Source organism: Phyllostomus hastatus, unplaced genomic scaffold (assembly GCF_019186645.2).
Source record: "Phyllostomus hastatus isolate PE091 unplaced genomic scaffold, TTU_PhHast_1.1 phas_contig_40, whole genome shotgun sequence".
NCBI classification, from domain to species: Eukaryota; Metazoa; Chordata; class Mammalia; order Chiroptera; family Phyllostomidae; genus Phyllostomus; species Phyllostomus hastatus.
The window spans coordinates 99,503,200-99,520,276 of record NW_025333872.1 but is presented as its reverse complement, the minus strand read 5'-3'; the positions used below and the strand labels follow the sequence as shown (position 1 = coordinate 99,520,276).

Below are 17,077 nucleotides of genomic sequence, written 5' to 3'. Positions count from 1 at the left end.
AGACAGCCCCAGAGGTCTCAGGTCAAAAGGAAACATCGATGCGTTTGCTGAGTTCTGGAAACGCAGACTCCGCGGGTTTCGGAGGAAGTGGGAGGAGCGTGCGTCTGCCTGCCCCCTGCCCCGCGGCTCTGCCACCTCGACGGCTCTGACGCGAAATCCAACAGGGGCCGAGGCTTCCAGGTCGTTTCCACGCTTGTGTCCAACAGGGACAGGTCAGCGGGACTGTCACCCTGAAGGCCTGTGACCACGCCCTCGGAGCAGGCCCCTCGGCCCTCGGCTCGTCCACACTGGGACGCACGGCCACCCTCCAGGCGGGAGAAGTCTGGAGAGAGCCGGAGGGGCATCTGCGTGACCTGAGAGACAGCACGGACACGCACACGCCAACCCCGCTCCCTCCCCCACACTCAGAAGGAAGCTCCGCCCCGCCGGGGTGCGCAGTGGGACCTGCGGGGTCTGCGCCCACGGGTGGAGAACGAGGGAAGGCACGGCGTCCTCTGAGTCTGCCCAGGGCCTCCAGCCGGCTGCCCGGCCTCGCCCCGCCCCCCCGTCACGCCCCGCCCCCAAGCCCCGCCCATCGGGGGGTGCAAGCCGCCGGGCGACCTCGGAGCCTGGCACCCGGCTCCTGCTCTCTCGCTGCGGCGACTCCAGCGTTTGCGCCCCGGGCGGTGGCGGAAGCAGCAAAGGCACGTGCCTTTGCAGCCTGCAGGTGAAGCTGCATTCTCCTGCTTTAATCCTTTCAATTTAAATTGAATTTGCTTTTGTGAAGCAAGCTCTATCTATTTTCACCTGTTTCTCCCTTCATGCATTTTTTTGGGGGGCTACGAGTTTACGACGGGAAATTTGTTGGGTGACGTGAATGCGAGTCCCCACCCAGGGCACTTAGCCTGGGTGATTACCCTAGACAAATCAATGGGCCCAAGCACATGCGGGCTGACAGAGGTGCCACCAAACAGGACACCTGTGTTTCCTCCAAACCTGCGCTGCCCGCCCAACCCAGCGCTGACCCTGCAGGTGGGCCTGGCCGAGGTCCAGGCAGAAGGCTCCGAGGGCAACCTCAGGACTCTGCGGGACACAGGGCCCTGCGTGGACTCTGGCCTGCGTCTCCTTGATCCGTCCCAGCCGCCAGAGGCCCGGCGGACACGGGGGCCACCTGGAAGCGTCCTCAGGGCCTCCGACCGCACGCAGTGGGCTCACCCAGAGGGCACAGGATGGAGAAAAACCAAAGCTAAAATTCAGACGTCACCACCGGCACTTCCGCAGCTCCAGTTTTCACAGGCAGGGCTGGCACAGGCGATGGCTTCCAGAAGCTTCTCTGAAGGGATCGCCCTGCACTTGCGTTTATCCTGGAATTGCTGCTGACGGCTCAGCACAGACCACGAGCTGTGTCACTGCACTCACGGCATGCAGGGACACCCCACTTTCCCCAGGGACCAGTGGGGCACCACAGCCCAGGGGGATGGACTTAACATGACCACTTTTCCACTAACATCAACATGAACGTCTTTCCACCTGGCGGACACAGATCCCTTCACTCTGCACATCCCGAGTGGAGCAGGCCAGGTAGGGGACACTCTGGCTGGCCAGCAATGGTGCTGTCACCGGGGGGCCCCGGCACCCCGGTCCGGGGCACAGTGGAGGTGCAGAGGGGACGGGGCAGGGGAGCTGGGCTCACCTTCCAGCACACACTGTTTCCGTCCGTCCATCCTTTTCCTCCTCCGCTGTCTGTGGCTTTCACCTCCCCCGGGCACAGACAGATTCCCTAATCTAACACGCAGCACTCTGCCACCCTCTCGCCCTTCTCCCCCCTCCCCTGTGATGCCCCCAGAGGTGATGTCCCCACTGGGCTTCCGCCCTGGGACCCTCGGGACTCCTTCGGTGGGAGTGGAGGATGGACCCCCGGCCCCAGGCGCTGACGTGGGAGCAGCAGCTCTGTCCCCAGGAGAGGAGTGGGACTCAGCTTCAGAAGCAGGATAGTCTGCCCCCAGAGCCTGCTGTCCGCCCCGGCCCCGGCCCCGGCCTCTCTGGGCCCAGATGCCCAGGGTCCTGAAACACTCTGACCTTGAGCAAAGCACAGGGACAGAAGGAGCCTCAATAATGTGTGACCATCAGTCACGGGCAGTGCCCAGGTGCATGCTGGGAGGGAGTCTGTCCCCCCCTCTGGTGCCCATGGAGCAGCAGCAAGTGCACCCAGGGGACAGGGCTCGTCACCCGTGGGGCACAGGCAGAGGCCCCAGGGTGGGAGACCTCAGCGCCGAATGCAGAGCTTTCCCTAGGGTGTTCGAGGAGCCACACCCCGTCTCAGGAACGGGAAAGTTCCGTCTCTGTCCAGTACGGGAGTGATTCAAACCTGTCACCCAGGACACGGCGTCAGGGCCGGAAGAAAGAGCACATTGCACGACGCTGGCCAAGCCTGAGGCCGAGACCACAGCTTCGCCCGACCGCGGGGTCTGACAGCAAGGCCGCGAGAGCCGTCTCGGAGCTCCGTGGGGTCTTTTCTCCCGGACAAGGAGGGGAGGAGGCTAGTGCCCTTCCTGAGCACGGCTACCTCGCTGTCCGAAACACCCGCATGTTCTGTGGAGCCCAGCCCTTCGTCGGTGCGGGAAGCCCAGCAGCCTCTCGGGGCACGCACGCTACTCAACGCCCCCGCCCCTCCAAAACTGCACGTGCAGAATTAGTCCCAAAACACCACGAAGAAGCCACGTGCTGGTGTGCACCCCCCGTGCTCACCAGCGAGACGAGAAAGGGGTGGAGAAACAGAATGAGCTCCCGTGAAAAGCATTTTGGAAAACTTGGGAAACGTCCTGTGAGCCCCGTGGACGAGTTTGTGCCCTGGCGTCGCACAACACGCTAAGGAAAGCGAGCATGAGTCCAGTGAACCCTGGCTCTGCTCTTGAGTCGCAGAAGTTCTTCTTCCTTGCCTGCTCCGAGACACACGCCCCGGCGCGAGAGTGGCCCGTCCGTGCCCGTCGCGGGGCAGCGGAGACGCGCCGGGAGCCCGCGGGCAGGCCTCGCAACGCCGTGCCCGGGCGCCTGCACGCACGCACACTCACCGCGGCAGTTTCCTCGGTACGCGATCTCCAGCTGGGGGTCTTTGCACTTGGCGCGCTGGAACTCGCAGCGGGACAGGAAGGTCCTTCCGTCGGACGCGCAGAGGGGCTTCTGGGAGGAGCCCCCGCAGTCCAGGCTGCAGTCTTTGTCTTTGTCCTGGTCCACGCGCAGGAACTTCGGGGGAGGAGAAAGAAGAAGCTGGATAAACATGAAGAACCGTTTGCTGCAGAGCCGCGGCACGCCCCCGGAGACCGGAGGCCACCTCCTGCCAGGGGACCACGGCCAGAGACACCAGGGAAACCTCTGAAAACTCTTTAAAAAAAAAAAATACAGACACTGCCCCGGCTGGTGTAACTCAGGGGATTGGGCGCGGGCTGCGAACCAAAGTGTCACAGGTTCGATTCCCAGTCGGGGCACATGCCTGGGTTGCAGGCCACGGCCCCCAGCAACCGCACATGGATGTTTCTCTCTCTCCCTCCCTCCCTTCCCTCTCTAAAAATAAATAAATAAAATCTTAAAAAAAAGGAAAACCGTTCTTAAAAAATACGGACATTTATTGGTTTGAGAAAGACTGGGAGACGGGGGGGGAAGAGAGAGAGAGAAACATCGGTCAGTTGCCTCCCACACGTGCCCTGACTGGGGATGGAACCCGCAACCTTTTGGTGCCCAGGACAACGCTCCAGCCAACCGAGGCCCCTGCCAGGGCAAACCTCTGAAAGTGCTAAGCTGTCATCTCTTTCAAAACACCCCGCTCACCGACAGCTTCTCCCGGCCGGAGTCGGGGGCTGGGCCGCTGAGCACTGAGGGGCGTGGGAAACTGCCCGTGTGCGCGGGGAGGCACGGCGTGCCGTTTCGCCGCGAAGTCTGGGTGGCAGCGGCCATCCGGGAGCTTGTCCACGGGGTTGCTAGTTCACTCCGCCTCCACCCTGCTTTGCCCTCGTCCGGGGAGCCAGGAGTAACCACCCGGAATCGGGCGGTGGGCCCCCTCAGGGAATGGCCTGAGTCCCCCACACCCCACTCAGAACTAACAGTGTCTCCCATCGAGCTCCGGGGTCCGCCCGCGGCTCCCACTCTGCCCTTCTCGGACGACGGATGGTGCTCCCCACCCACCCGACCCCCCAGCCCCAGCCCACACACCCCCACCACAGTCCAGCCCAGCCCCCCGTCCCACCAGACAGGACAGCGACCAGGAAGGCGGGTCTCGGGAAGCCCTAGGCGGGCTCTGTGTGGCAGGGTGAACGGAACACTCAGGAGGCTCTGGCTGCTGGCACGTCACCAGCCCCGAGAAGGTGCCGTCCCTGATGCATGGGGCGCCCACCAGCCATCCATCACGGGGAAGTCGGAGAGGGAGAAACGAGCACCAGAGCTGAGGTCCTCACTGCGTACTGCCGGGCGGCGGGGCCCAGGGCCCTGCGTGCGCCTGGGTGGGTTCACTGGGCACGTTTCCGGGACAGACCGAGGGCTAAGCCGGAGTGGCCCAGGCCTGAGCGGGGGCACCCTCGTCTGCGTGCTCCTCAGCAGTAAGAGGAAAGGGAAACTCGCAGCTTGCAAAGATCCAAAGTGCCCCCCTGCCGGCCCCCGGGAGCTCTGAGGGTCCCTGTTTAAAAGTGAGCCGAGGGCAGCAGCCGAGGCCAAGGCCTGGGGGAGGGGGGGCCCCAGGGAGGGGCCCTGAGCCGGAGCCCCACCCGCAGCAGGATCCAGGCGGCCAGGACCCTCGGAACCCCCACCCCAGGGCCCCAGAGGGAGCGGCGGCCGCTGCGGCCGGGCGGCTGCGGCTCCCGGCAGCAGAGCCGCCCGCGTGGGGGCTGGAGACGCCGCCCAGCGTGCCCCTCCCCAGACTCTGTGCACGAGGCACGCGATCAGTGCCGGGAGGCGACGGGTCCCCCGCAGTGGGCCCCCCCTCCCCCCCCCAGGCACAGGGCAGAGGCCCTCGCGGCAGCTCCGGTCCACACCGCAGCACGCCCTCGTCTGCCCCTGGGTAAAACGGTCTGCGCTCCTGCTGGCCGAGAGGCGAGTGAAAACAGAGCATTGCCTTTTTTGGGTCTGCAAAACTCTGCTCTTTCCCTTAAAAACGGGCAGAGCGAGCACGCAAGCACGTTGGGTTGGGTTCTGTCACCGAAGGGTGCGCACGCGGGGCCTGCTCCCACGTCCGCCGCGGTCGGCGGCGAGGTCCCGGCTGCGGGGGCGCCCGGCAGCCAGGCAGCCCCTTGGGGTGGGGACCCTCGGTGTCTCCCCTCAGGAGGCCCGTCCAGCGGCTGACCCACACCCCTGTCCTCCGCAGTCCTTACTCCTGAGCACGGGCGGGCTCGGGGGCGGTTCTCCTGGGGCAGCTCTGAGAGGGACAGACAGACAGAGGCCCAGACAGAGGGGGACAGAGGGACGGGGGGGAGAGGGGCGAGACGCAGAGGGAGGCGGCAGCAACGCTGGGCCCAAGGGAACGGGTCACGGGACCCGGCCTCACACAGGAGCACCCCGTCTCCTGCTTTTGGGGAAAAGGTGGAATGGCCGACTCAGTCCTGCTCGTTTTCCGGTGGGAGAGGCGGCCGGTCTGCATCTCCTGACGCCCTGAGAGAGGAAGTGCAGACGACTCAGGGGAAGACACCCCAGCGTCGCTCTCCCTGAGTGGACAGAGGCAGCCTCTACACCTTCAGCCCGAAGAACAAAACAAGAGCCCCGGCGTTCAGGCACTTGGAATTCGACCGTAACTCCCGATAATGCGGTGGTGTGGGACCAACAATGGGACTATTCTTCGTGGGAAACCAGAGAACGCCCACCCGGCGCAGGTTGCCCCCCTCCCTGTTTTTAACGGCAGCTAAACGCCCAAGCCGAGGCTGCGCGGAGGGAGGCAGCTCCTGGGTGGAGGGAAGAAGCCAGGCCCCCGGGGGGGAAAGGCAGGGCTCCCGGGCCGAAGAGTCCTCTCTTTATTGAGGCAGCTCCGCGGAGAGGTTTCAAACCAGCTCCGATCGAAGGCACTTTGCCAAGCTCAGGGCGGAATCCGTTGGACCTTGAGCACCACTGTTAACAGAGTAACCGGCTCGGCGGCCAGCCGCCGCTCCGCTCCCGCTCCCGCTCCCACCCAGCGCGGCTGTTTGCACAGGTGCGCGGAGGGGGCGGGGCGCGGGGGAGCGGCCGCGCCCCCCCCTGCGCCCCGCCCCCACACTGCACCGCGAGCGGGCCAGACGCAAGTGGATCCGCACAGGATCCAGAGGTTGCTTAACGAATGCATGGGTTTCAGCCAGAAAAAGTTGGAACGAAATCAAAGCGTTTGAGAAACAGGTCAAAACGCTCCTCGAACCTGAGCACCGCGGACTTTCCCGCCGTCAAGTTGATGGAAGACGTTTTTTACTGATCGTGATGGGGGCCAGCACGTGGTCCCGGGGAACCGGCAGGAGACGCCCCTGAAGTGCATCTCGCCCCGCAGCCGCGCGGGGCGCAAAAGCCAGGCCCCCTCATCTGAGGCCCCCGGGCAGCGGGGCCGCTCCCCAGCGCGTCTGCTCGGTCCACGGCGCGGCTCGCACGCGGGGAGTGGGGTCAGAGGTGCTGCGAGGGCGGCGTGGGCGGCGACGGGGCCACTGGGGGCCACGGGGGGGGGGCCAAGTCAGGGCAGGTGGGCCCGAACGCAAGCCTGCTTCAGAGTCATTTCTCCAATCTTAAAGCCCAAGCTGCAGCTCAGGCTGCGAACCAAAGTGTCGCAGGTTCGGTTCCCAGTCAGGGCACACGCCTGGGTCGCAGGCCATGACCCCCAGCAACCGCACATGGATGTTTCTCTCTCTCTCTCTCTCTCTCTCCCCATCCCTTCCCTCTCTAAAAGACATTAATTAGTTAAAAAAAACTTTGAAAGCCCAAGCTGCTTCAGGCTGCAGGAGGTGTTCTCGGCTTCATTAGCTACACGGAGAACCTAACTCTACTTGATGCAAACGTGGAGATTGTTCTAGAGCCTCTTCCCTGGGGCTCCAAGGCTCGAGCGAAACTCGAGTCACCTCGGCGGGGGGTGTTTCCTCCCGGGGGGCTGTAGCTGCTCCCTCACTCACTCACCCACCCAGTCACTCACTCACTCACTCACTCATTTGTTCACTCACTCACCCACTCACTCACTCACTCACTCACTCATTTGCAGAAAGTAATACAAACCAATTTGCATGTGTTTAAGAAAACGCCCACTTCAGTGTTTTACTGTCTTCCCCTCCAGTTTCACACTCTGTAAGCACAAAGTCTTCTCCTTTTACAAGAACTCAGATCCAGCTTGCGCTGAACTTACTGAATAACTTTGACTGCTGGCTCTCTGGTGGGTATTTTGCGGTCTCCAAGAGCGTGAGGATGCAAAGGAGGGTCTGCCTGGTGCTTGAAACCGAGAGGACGGCAAACCTGGGGCCTCATGTGGTCACCGCGTCATCTAGGATCACACTCGATCACCACGTCAAGAGGAGATAACGGTTTTTTCAGGAAGAAAATGAGGGCTCATTGATCAGGAGGGGTGCCTGTCGCAGGAGAAGAGGACCCGACAGGTGGGGTGACAGATGTGGGATGGGGTGACACCGGGACTGGAGCAATGTCCCCGAGTGCCACCCACAGCAGAACTGCGCATCTGCCCCGCGTGGGGGACCGGGACAGACCTCTCAGGCCTTCGGTGAAGCCAGAGAAGCATGGCGGCGACAGCGCGGCGGAGACGCCCCGGTGCCCGGCTTCCGGACACTTCCCGGGGGCGGGTGGCACGGGGAGGCCCGTCCGGACCCAGGGAGCCAGGCACGGGGGACACGGCCGAGGATGTCCTTCTCCACATTGCTCGCGCCGCCTCGTTGCAGGGGACACGAGACTCTTCAAAGGGGTTGACGGACTCCTCACCGGCCTCCGGTCCCCTGACCAACGTCTCCCAGAGTTCTTGTCGTTCCGTCTTCAGGGTCGCGTCCTGCACGGGGGCGGGGTTCCCAGCCCCACAGCTGGGGAGGGGCACGTGCTGCCCGAACGTCCTGCCCGAAAGCCTCTCCTCCCCGCAAGGGCCCTTCTGACCCCTGCCCCGTTGTCCCTGCCTCCCTCCAGCACCGATTTCAACAATGATGACCACACAGGCCCGTGCTGCTGCTTAGCACTTCCGCCAGTGAAGAGATCTCCTGGTCTGTTCACTGCTCCTGGCCAATGTTCACTCAGATTCAGTAAGAACGGTGTTACCCTCGAGTTCTGCTTAATGAAGCATCATGCCGGCTATTCCCTTAGCGTGAGACTGTCTTCCACAATAAAAACCGCCGTGGTTGACACTCGGTCACGGTCCCTGTGGGTCAGAGCAGCTCGTCCGCACGGGCAGAGCCCACAAGCACCGCGTGAGACAGCGGGGCGCAGCCGGACGCACGCTGCTGTGAGCCAGGCCCCTCCGTCTGAGGGTGTCTCCGCGCCCCGGTCACCGACACACTCACAGGCGCCCCGACCTTGGGCAGGCCCTCCTTCCGCCACAGTCGGATGCCAGCCTTTCACCCGGGCTCCCCCTGAGCACCCAGGAACAGGCCACGTGAATGTCTAACAACTTCCATGTTTTCTCAGCCTCCAGGCTTACGAGCCAGGACAGTAGGGGGCACGGGAGAACGTTCCGGTGGACGCTCAGCCAATCGCTTTAGGGCCCGTGGGTCTGCAAGGCTCACAGGGCAGAGATGAGCAAGTTCCTCCAGGTGGCCTAGCGCCCGGCACAGAGGCCGGCCCACAGCTGGTGCTCAGCGTGTCCATGTGCTGCCCGAGGGGCCGCAGCAGTGACCTGGCCGTGCGCGGCACGGCTCTCCACCGATCGGGGGCGAGAGTCTCAGGGAAGCGACACGGAGTCGGCGCCGCTGAGAGCGAGGCCGCGGACACGCACAACCGTCCCCACAGGGAGGGGCGGCAGCCAACCTCCTGCTCCCGCCCTGCACCCTGGGCGCTGGCTCGCTCGCTCTCCCCAACCCCCCCCTCCACCCACGGCGCCTCACTCCCTGCGGATCCCACCCCTGTGCCCCCAGGAGGTCGTACGAAACTCCGCCCCACGGGGACATCACAAGGAGCATGTGTCCCGGGAGTGAGTCCCGGACGAGATGAAGCAGGCAAAGGGAGAAGTGTCTGAAGGTCAAAGGGCACATCAGCCTTGAAAGTCAGGGTCAAGCATTCTCTCAGCAGTCCATTCAGGGCGCCTACTGGAACCCCCACAGCCCGGCGCTGGTGGCCTGCGGCCACGGACCGCCGGACCACCCAGGCAGAGCCCGGCTTCCTGGGTGGGCCAGGAGCTCCGTGTGTGATACCCGGGGGTGGCGGGGAGCCCTCGGGGCCCCAGGCCCTGCACGCGCGGCCCCCAGAGGTGTGGCACGGCACAGCGGACCCTGGGCGGGGGACTGAGAGAAGCTGCTGGGACCGTGTGTCCAGAGTGTCCGCACGACGCTTTGTGAGCGGACAGTATCGCCGCTCCGCCGGCTGTGCTGTCCATGAACCCCTCGCAGCCCGCACTTCCGGGGGCAGCTCGACCGGACGACGGGCCGTGGCCGCTGGTCCCCGGCCTCCTGGGAACCCTGACTGCGCCCGCGGACGAAAGGAGGTTTCCAGGGGCGTTCAGCCAGACTCCCCTTTAAGGCTCCTGCTCGTTTCCAGGCATTTGGAGCCAATTACGCTAAAGTACATGGTGGAGAACGTCGGCGTAACCTGCAAAGCAGGAAACGCTCCCCAAAGCCCGGCCCCCGGAGCGTGTGTGTGGCGGCCAGACCTCAGCGGAGACTGGGGGCCCCCAGGGGCGTCACTCCCGCGGACACGGAGCTGGAGGGTCAGAGGTGGGGACCGAGAGACGCGGGTGAAAAAGCCCGGGGCCTGCGGAGTAGCCGTGCGGTCTCACACACACGTGGTCCATGTGCACTTCTAAACGTGTGAGAAAGGTGTCCGAGAACACACACATCACGTAGGAGTCAGGGGCCGCTGACCCCTGAGCAGAGGCCAGGCACAGCCCAGCTCCAAACCCCAGGGAGGCCCTGGGAGCGTCCGGACACCACCTGCGAATCCCGGCCCAGCCCTCCCGCGTCCGAAGCCAGCGCGGCCCCTGCTCACCCACCACCCCGGGGCCTGCGCAGAGGGTCCTCGAGAAAAGGGGGGCCCTCATCGGCCCACATGCGTGTCCTCCAAACTCCGCCACGACCACCAGCCTGGAGTGGAGAGAACGGGGGGAGAGGAGGAGGCCAGCGTCCCTCTCTCGGTGGCCGGGAGCACCTCGTGTCCCCCTCCCCCGCTCAGGGGGCTGGGGCAGCGGCAGAGCGCGGTCTGGAAAGGGGCCTGGGAAGCCGCGCAGGAGGGGAGCGGGGGGCAGGGGGTGGGGCAGGAGACACGTGCCCCTCCCGTCCCGCTGCCCCAGCTCTGCTCGGGGCCCCTCTCCTCCAGGCCCCTCTCTTCGAGGCAAGGTAACCCCACGGGGCTTGTCTTTCTGCACAAATCCTCGCCGGCAGAGGTCGGCGTGCAAGTCCGCCATCCTCCAAGAGACCACGTGGAACGCGTCTCGGCGTTCCCGCAGTTCGCTCTTGACTCCAGTGGGTGAACCCTCCCTGGAACCAGCTCCCCGGCTCTCGAGGGACCGGGGAGAACCCGGCCTCCTGACCCCGGGTGGGGTCCCAACAGGATTCCCGGCCACTTCTCCCCACTCAGCCCCCCCGCCCCCCGAGCCCACGGGAGCGGGCCGCCCCCTCCCCGGCAGCACCGCGGCCAGAGGGGCGTGGCGCGCGCTCCTGTGAGGACGGGCTCTGCCGTTAGAATTCTACAGACCACGAACAGATAGACTTTAATACGTTGCCGATGATCGACCCTGCACACGGGTCCCACCAACACACACACGTAAACACCAGGTACCATGTGTTGAACTGTCAGTCCGTTCTCCGTAACCAGGGCTGTGCCGGACCAGACCTGCCCACCACCGGGTGCTCCCGCCCCTTCCCCTGAGCTGGGACGGACGGACGGGGGTCCAGCGTCCCCAGCGCGGTGACCTTCCTCCGGAGCACAGCGCCGCGAGGGGCACAGACGACAGCTGGGGACAGCGGGAAGAAGCACGCAGCTGAGACTCCCCCGGTCGGCCGCACCTGCCCCACACTGGACCCCGGGGGCCTGCGTCCCAGCACCTCGCCCCCAGTCCCACCCGCAGAGACACCTGCTCCCAGACCGCCCTCCGGCCTGTCCCTCGACGCCCCGCACGCCCTGGCTCCCCAAACTGGCCGAGCGCCATGCCTCTCCGAGGCCTCACCTCACACCCTGGTGCTGCTCAGCGCCCCACCCCAGCGACCCTCTCGTCCTGCAGCCGCCACCTCCCCACCGCGGCAGGACACGCCGACACTGCGGACGGCCCTTCGTCCCTCGGCCTGGCTCCCCACCGCACCGGAGGTCCACGCCAGGAATGGCGGCTCCGGCCCCTGACCTCGCGCAGCAGGTGTCCAAGGCCCCCAGGTGACTGGCCCGCTTTGCTCCCCCCTCCCTTCCCTTCCAGCCCCGACACGCCCTCTCGGAGAGGAGAGGAGGGCCCCTTGGGTGCCCCCCACGCCCCCACCGTTCCTGTCGGGTCTCTCGCAGAACAGGGAAGTGACAAGAAGGCCGACCGACCGCTCAGACGTGTGTGGGGGGGGCGACCAATGACGGGAGCCCCTCTGAGTGACTCACGCAGTGGCTCGGCGCCGGGGGCACGCCCGAAGCGTCCCTCCCCACCCCACCGAGAAGGGGGACGGCAGCGGTCTGGGGCAGGGCGCCGGCCAGGCCTGAGGCCCCGTCCCTGAGTGCTGCGGCCGCGCAGTCAGAGGGCTCTCTGGGCGCCGTTGCCTGGGCCACTCGGCCCCTTCTCGTGGACGGGACTGGCGCCCCCTTGAGGTGTGCCGTGAGCACCGGGTGCAGCTGCACACATGGTCTTGGCGGCGTTGTTCCGAGGGAGGTGGCTGCGTGAGCACCTACGCCGCAGGTGCAAACCCCAGGCCGGCGGGCCGGGCCCAGCCCTCCACCCTGTTGTACCCGGCCCGGCACCTGGTTTCGACCCGGCGGCAGTGCCGCACTCTCGCTTAACTGTTACGGAGCAGTCACGTGTACACAGTCCTAACGTTACAGTCGGCCCTTGGAAGGCCACCGCGAGGCTGCTGCGGCCCCCGGTGACAATGAGTGTGACACCCCTGCGCTGGAGTCTGGCCGGACGGATAAATCCAGAGATCGTCGGCGTGCACGCGGTGTTTGCAGTCACGGACCTGGTGGCATTGCTGACAGAGAGGCATGGAGAGGGCGGGGGGCCAGCACCGGGCCCTGGACGGACAGACGGACAGACGGACCAGGCTCAGCGCAGCAGAGGAGGCTGCGAGGACAGCGAGCCCAGGGACACGGTCCAGGGGGCGGCACGGCAGAGCCCGGGGGAGACCCCAGGGGGCGTGTGCTCCTTGAGGTGCCCCAAAGCCGCAGCCCAACGCAGGGGCCGGGGCCCCGGGCACTGTCACCTCCACCCCCGGGTGCGCAGGTGCACGGTGTGAACACTCCAGCGTGCCGCCCACCTGTAACCCGGGCCGAGACGCGCCACGGGAAGGCCAGGCCGGCAGCTGCCCAGCACGGCCCGCCTCCCACACGGGTCAGTGCTGTGTCCTGCAGGGCGGGGACCACAGTGGCAGGAACGCCCGGGAACACCACCCAGAACCCCGAGGCCCGAGCGACCACCTCTTCTCGTCAGAACGACGCGTCCTGAAGCCGACGGGGACCGGGTGCGACTGTCGAGTGAAACAGAACACGTAGGACGTGGTGCTGACCCTCATCCACGCGGCGTGTGTCCTCGAGCACGGCCGGGCGGGGAAGCGGCCGGGGTCCCATCCGTCTGCGTGAAGGACGGCCCTGGATGTCCAGTTCGACAAAGTCTCGCCACACGGTCGCCGCAGAATCGAGCTGCCCGGACCTAGCAGTGAGCCGCTGTGCAGTGACGGGGGACGCCCCACAACACGCACGTGTCAAGGCGTGGGGCTCCGTGTGTGGCATGTGCTGCTGTGCAAGGCTCCAGCTAACATCCATGCCTGTCGATGGCACCGAGGTCACCGCCAGGGTCTCCTCGAAAGAGAGCAGCGGGAGGCCCAGCCCGACGGTCGAGTGAGGAGCCTGCAGAGGACGGGGCCTCGTGGGTCTGCCTCCGGCGAGGGGTCTGAGGGGCCGTCCGACGGGTCCTTGCGGGGGGCTCCCCCACCCGGGACACCGACGGCCGCCGTCGTCACTCAGGGAGCCTTTGAACCCAAGGACATGCACGGAGACACAGCTCTTCACGTCTGTAACTTCAAAAAGTGATGCCCCGTCCACTGACACCTTCCCACCAAAATGAGAGCGAATGGAGACCCCACGGAGGTTTGGGTGTGGGTGGAGACCACGTGCCGAAATCTGGCGTGAATGTCCCTTTAAACGTGGGGCCAGCACAGGGATGCGGCAGGAGGCTGGTGAGGCTGACCCCCACCCCCACGCGGGCCGTGCACCTGCTGCCGGCTCGGGCCTCCCGTGGCCAGAGGGGACTGGCGGCCCCTCAGTGCCACGCAGGCCAGCTGTCCCGCGGGTGGCGTGGACGTCAGAGAAAGCCTCTGGGGCACTGGTCCGTCAGCGCGCACGTCGCCGTGTTTACAACAGATCCAAAGGCGTCTTCGACGGGTCTCCCGACGGGTCTCCCGACGGCTCAGGACCGCGGCGAGAGGAAGGCGGGTCAGTCAAGACTGCACAGGCCAACGCCCACGACCGGGAGGAGACGCGGAGGAACTCGGCCGAGGTCCCCGCCCGGACCTGGGCCCCAGCACGCCCTGGGCCCTCCCCAGACGGCGCCCAGCTCCCCCGCCCGGCGCCCCTCCCCCCGAGGGGTCCGCACCACCAACGGAGCTCGTCCCGGGCGTGACTCACGGGAAGGGCGCCTCTCCTGGGGATCCTCTGGGAGAACCTTCCCGTCCAGGCCGTCCTGGGCTGCCCTCCCTGTCCGACCCAGATCCTCGTCCACGAGCCCCAGGGGACTCTGTGACCCGACCAGAAGGAGCCTGCACAGCGCGCCACAGCCGCGGAGCCGGGAGGCGGGAGCTCCTCACTCGCAAACCTGTGTCGGCGGGCGCTGCAGTGGAGCCGGAGCCACCAGCCCTGAGGAGCGGCCGTCCCCGCGCGCCCGAGCCGCAGGCCTCTGGGTGCTGAAGCAGCACAGGGACCTCTGTACCAGGCCGGAGCGACCTCACCCCCCAAGGACTGTATCTGGTGACTCCCGCCAGGAACTCCCGGCCCTGCCCTGCACCCGGGCGCGTCACTGGGTCCCTTTGCGTCCCGATGTCCCCGCCTGCCGAGTGGCACGGTCCGAGCCCCACTGCCAGGCGCTGAGGGGGCGGAGGGGGCGGCAGGGAAAGGATTCCGACGAGGGCCTGGAGCACAGCAGCTCACAGCCCGAGTCGCCTCCACGTGGTTAACTACCAGCCAGTTCCATGAACTTAAACCGTCACGTCACGCTAGTCTCCAAACCACACTAACAAATTAGCATGCAATTATCGCGAAGTGAGACTCACTGAAGGTCCCTGGCCACACACGGAGCTGGCGTTTACACCCGCCCGGCAGTCGGGAGGCCTTCCTGGAGGAGGAGTCAGTGTTTGCAGACAGTGAGGGAAACAGGAAACCAGAGGCAGGTGGCAGGCACGGCGGGGGCCACGCTGGCCAGCCCTGGGCCCTCATTCCCTGCGTCCCACCAGGAGCCACAGGGACCCCGGAGCCCCGGGGGGACGTCAGGGGCAGGGAAAATGGACAAGGACCACGGCCTCCCCCCACTTTGCAGCCCTGAAGACAGAGCTCAGTGGCCGCTGCAGGAGTCAGGACGGGAACAGCTGGTGCCGGAGCCTGCACCCAGCACCGTGGCGTCCCCGCCCCAGGCGGACAGGTGGGCCCCCTCCTGGGGGGTGCTGGGGGGTCCGCCTGCTGGGGAGCCCTGGACGCCGGTCTGCGGGCCGCCCCACAGAGCCCGCCCTCAGCTGGCCCCACAGTCTTTCCGGAACAGGCCCCAGCGGCAGGGTCTCTCGTGGGGCCCCGGGCTGCGAGCCTCACGCAGCCACAGAACAGCGACAGATTCAGAAACACGAGACGGGCGGTCCTGACGGAGGTGGACAGAGGGCAGCGAGCAGGCAACACCTGGAAGAGCCGGAGCTTCCCCTCTGCTGGGCCCACTGTCCTGCCCGCCCGGCCCTCTGACCTCCGACAGGGTGGGGGCGCAGGCAGACAGGCGGGGCTCCGGGGGCGCAGGCACGGCCCGGGGCCGCGGGTGCGGGACCAGAGGCTCGCCCCGGCCCAGTGCCCTGGAAGGAGGCGTGGAGACCTGCCATCGCCCCTGCAGCCACGCGGACGCAGTGGGAACCTGGCACCCGGCGTGTTTACAAGGGGCGATGCTCTGGGTCGCTCGGTGACCACCAGGCGGCCCAGAGGCAAGCCGGGGGATTAACTAATGACAGCTCAGTGCACGCCACTCAAGCGCCACCTGTCACTGCTCGTGGGGCACCAGCCCCAGGGCCCCCCGAGGACTCGGCGCCCCGAGACGGCCGTGCGGTGCGGCCCAGCAGGCACAGGGGCGCCCCCTCAAATGGTGGTTCTGATGTTTGCAGGGCAGAGGGCGGCGGCACTGGCTCTGCCCTCAGGGTTCGGTCGAACACATCTCCCCGGACATCGTAAGAGCCCGGAGACTGCCTGAGGGTCCCCTCCTGTGCCCGCCCGCGGTGCCTCCCCACACTGACACGGAGCGTGGACCCGTCTCCTCCCCGGCGAGGAGCTGTGACAGTGTCCGGGAGTGACGGGTGTGGGGCCAGCTCCCGCATCGTCCCAGTGACTCAGCAGCGCCCAGAAGTCAGCCCCCATGATCCGACACCCCCCGGCATGGCCCGGGGGGCCGAGTTACGGTCCCTCCCGCTGAACTCGGGTCCCCAGCAGAGGGGGCGGCACGCCGATCCCTCCCAGTGGGCTGGGTCCTGCGGCCTCCGGCGGTCTCCCGTGGGACCGCGGTTTTGGGGGTGAGGACGCAGGGCCGGTGTCGGTTCAGAGCGTCAGCACCGCTGCCTGCCCCGCAGCCGGCGCGGGCACGTCCATCCGGGCTGCCCGCTGGGTTGGGCTCGGAGGGGCTCCGGTTTGAAGACACCGCCTCCCTCGGACGGTTGACCCCACGACCTGGCCGGGACGCCCGCTGGCTGGAGGGCCACCCTCAGGAGTGACCACGAAGTCTGTCCGTCTCTTCCCTTTGTCTTTCTCACCTGAGGTGCGTGAGCACCGGCGTCCCTCAGAGAGCAGGTTTAAGAGCCTGACGCTAGCACTCCCGGGGGGGCGGGGGGGAATGAGGGGGGATGAGGCCGGCCCCTCACGCAGCAAACCCCCCGGCCTGGCGGCCCCCCTGCCCCCCACCGCTCTCGACGCCGCTCACAGAGACCACGCAGAGGGACGGCGGCAGGTGGGAGGTCAGTCTGTGACAATGGTCGCATTCAGTGCATCCATATTTTAAAGGAACTCGGGACCAGGCCTGAGGCCTGTGGCCCCCACTGGCCCTGTCCGGGGCCTGGAGCAGGTGGCACCTGCGTCCTTGTCCTGGTGCAGGGCAGCCAGAGCCCCGCAGTGCCCGTCCCCCGCACCACAGCCACACCAGGGGCCTGTCTGCACCCCATATCACGGCTGCACCAGGGGCCTGTCTGCACCCCACACCACGGCCGCACCAGGGGCCTGTCTGCACCCCACACCACGGCCGCGCCAGGGGCCTGTCTGCACCCCACATCACGGCTGTACCCCAACATCACGTCTGTATGAAGAACCTGTCTGCACCCCACATCACAGCTTCCCCAAAGGCCGCTCCCCTGCTCTGACACCCTGGGAGGCCCCCCTTGGCTGCCAGCCCACCCCCCCATAGCCCTTCACCCCCACACACACACACCTGCTCGCACTCTGAGGCCCCCTCTCCGCACAGGACGCTCCCAGCTTCCCCCAAAACGCAGGGGACGCTTCACCCCCTCACGGGAAGTCCCCCCCCCTTCGAGCAGGCGCAGACGCCCGGGAAAGCTGGGCACGGCTC

General features: G+C 66.5%; 1 protein-coding gene across 2 annotated transcripts in view; it reads right to left on the bottom strand.

Annotated features, from left to right (window-relative positions):
• The window catches only part of SMOC2 (SPARC related modular calcium binding 2), a 75,020-nt gene that overhangs the window by 49,192 nt on the left and 8,751 nt on the right, over nucleotides 1–17,077 (bottom strand). For both annotated transcript variants that reach the window (XM_045844201.1, XM_045844202.1), the window contains one exon: nucleotides 3,051–3,222. In XM_045844201.1, the coding sequence (XP_045700157.1) occupies nucleotides 3,051–3,222 (172 nt within the window). The remainder of the gene's footprint in view (nucleotides 1–3,050; nucleotides 3,223–17,077) is intronic.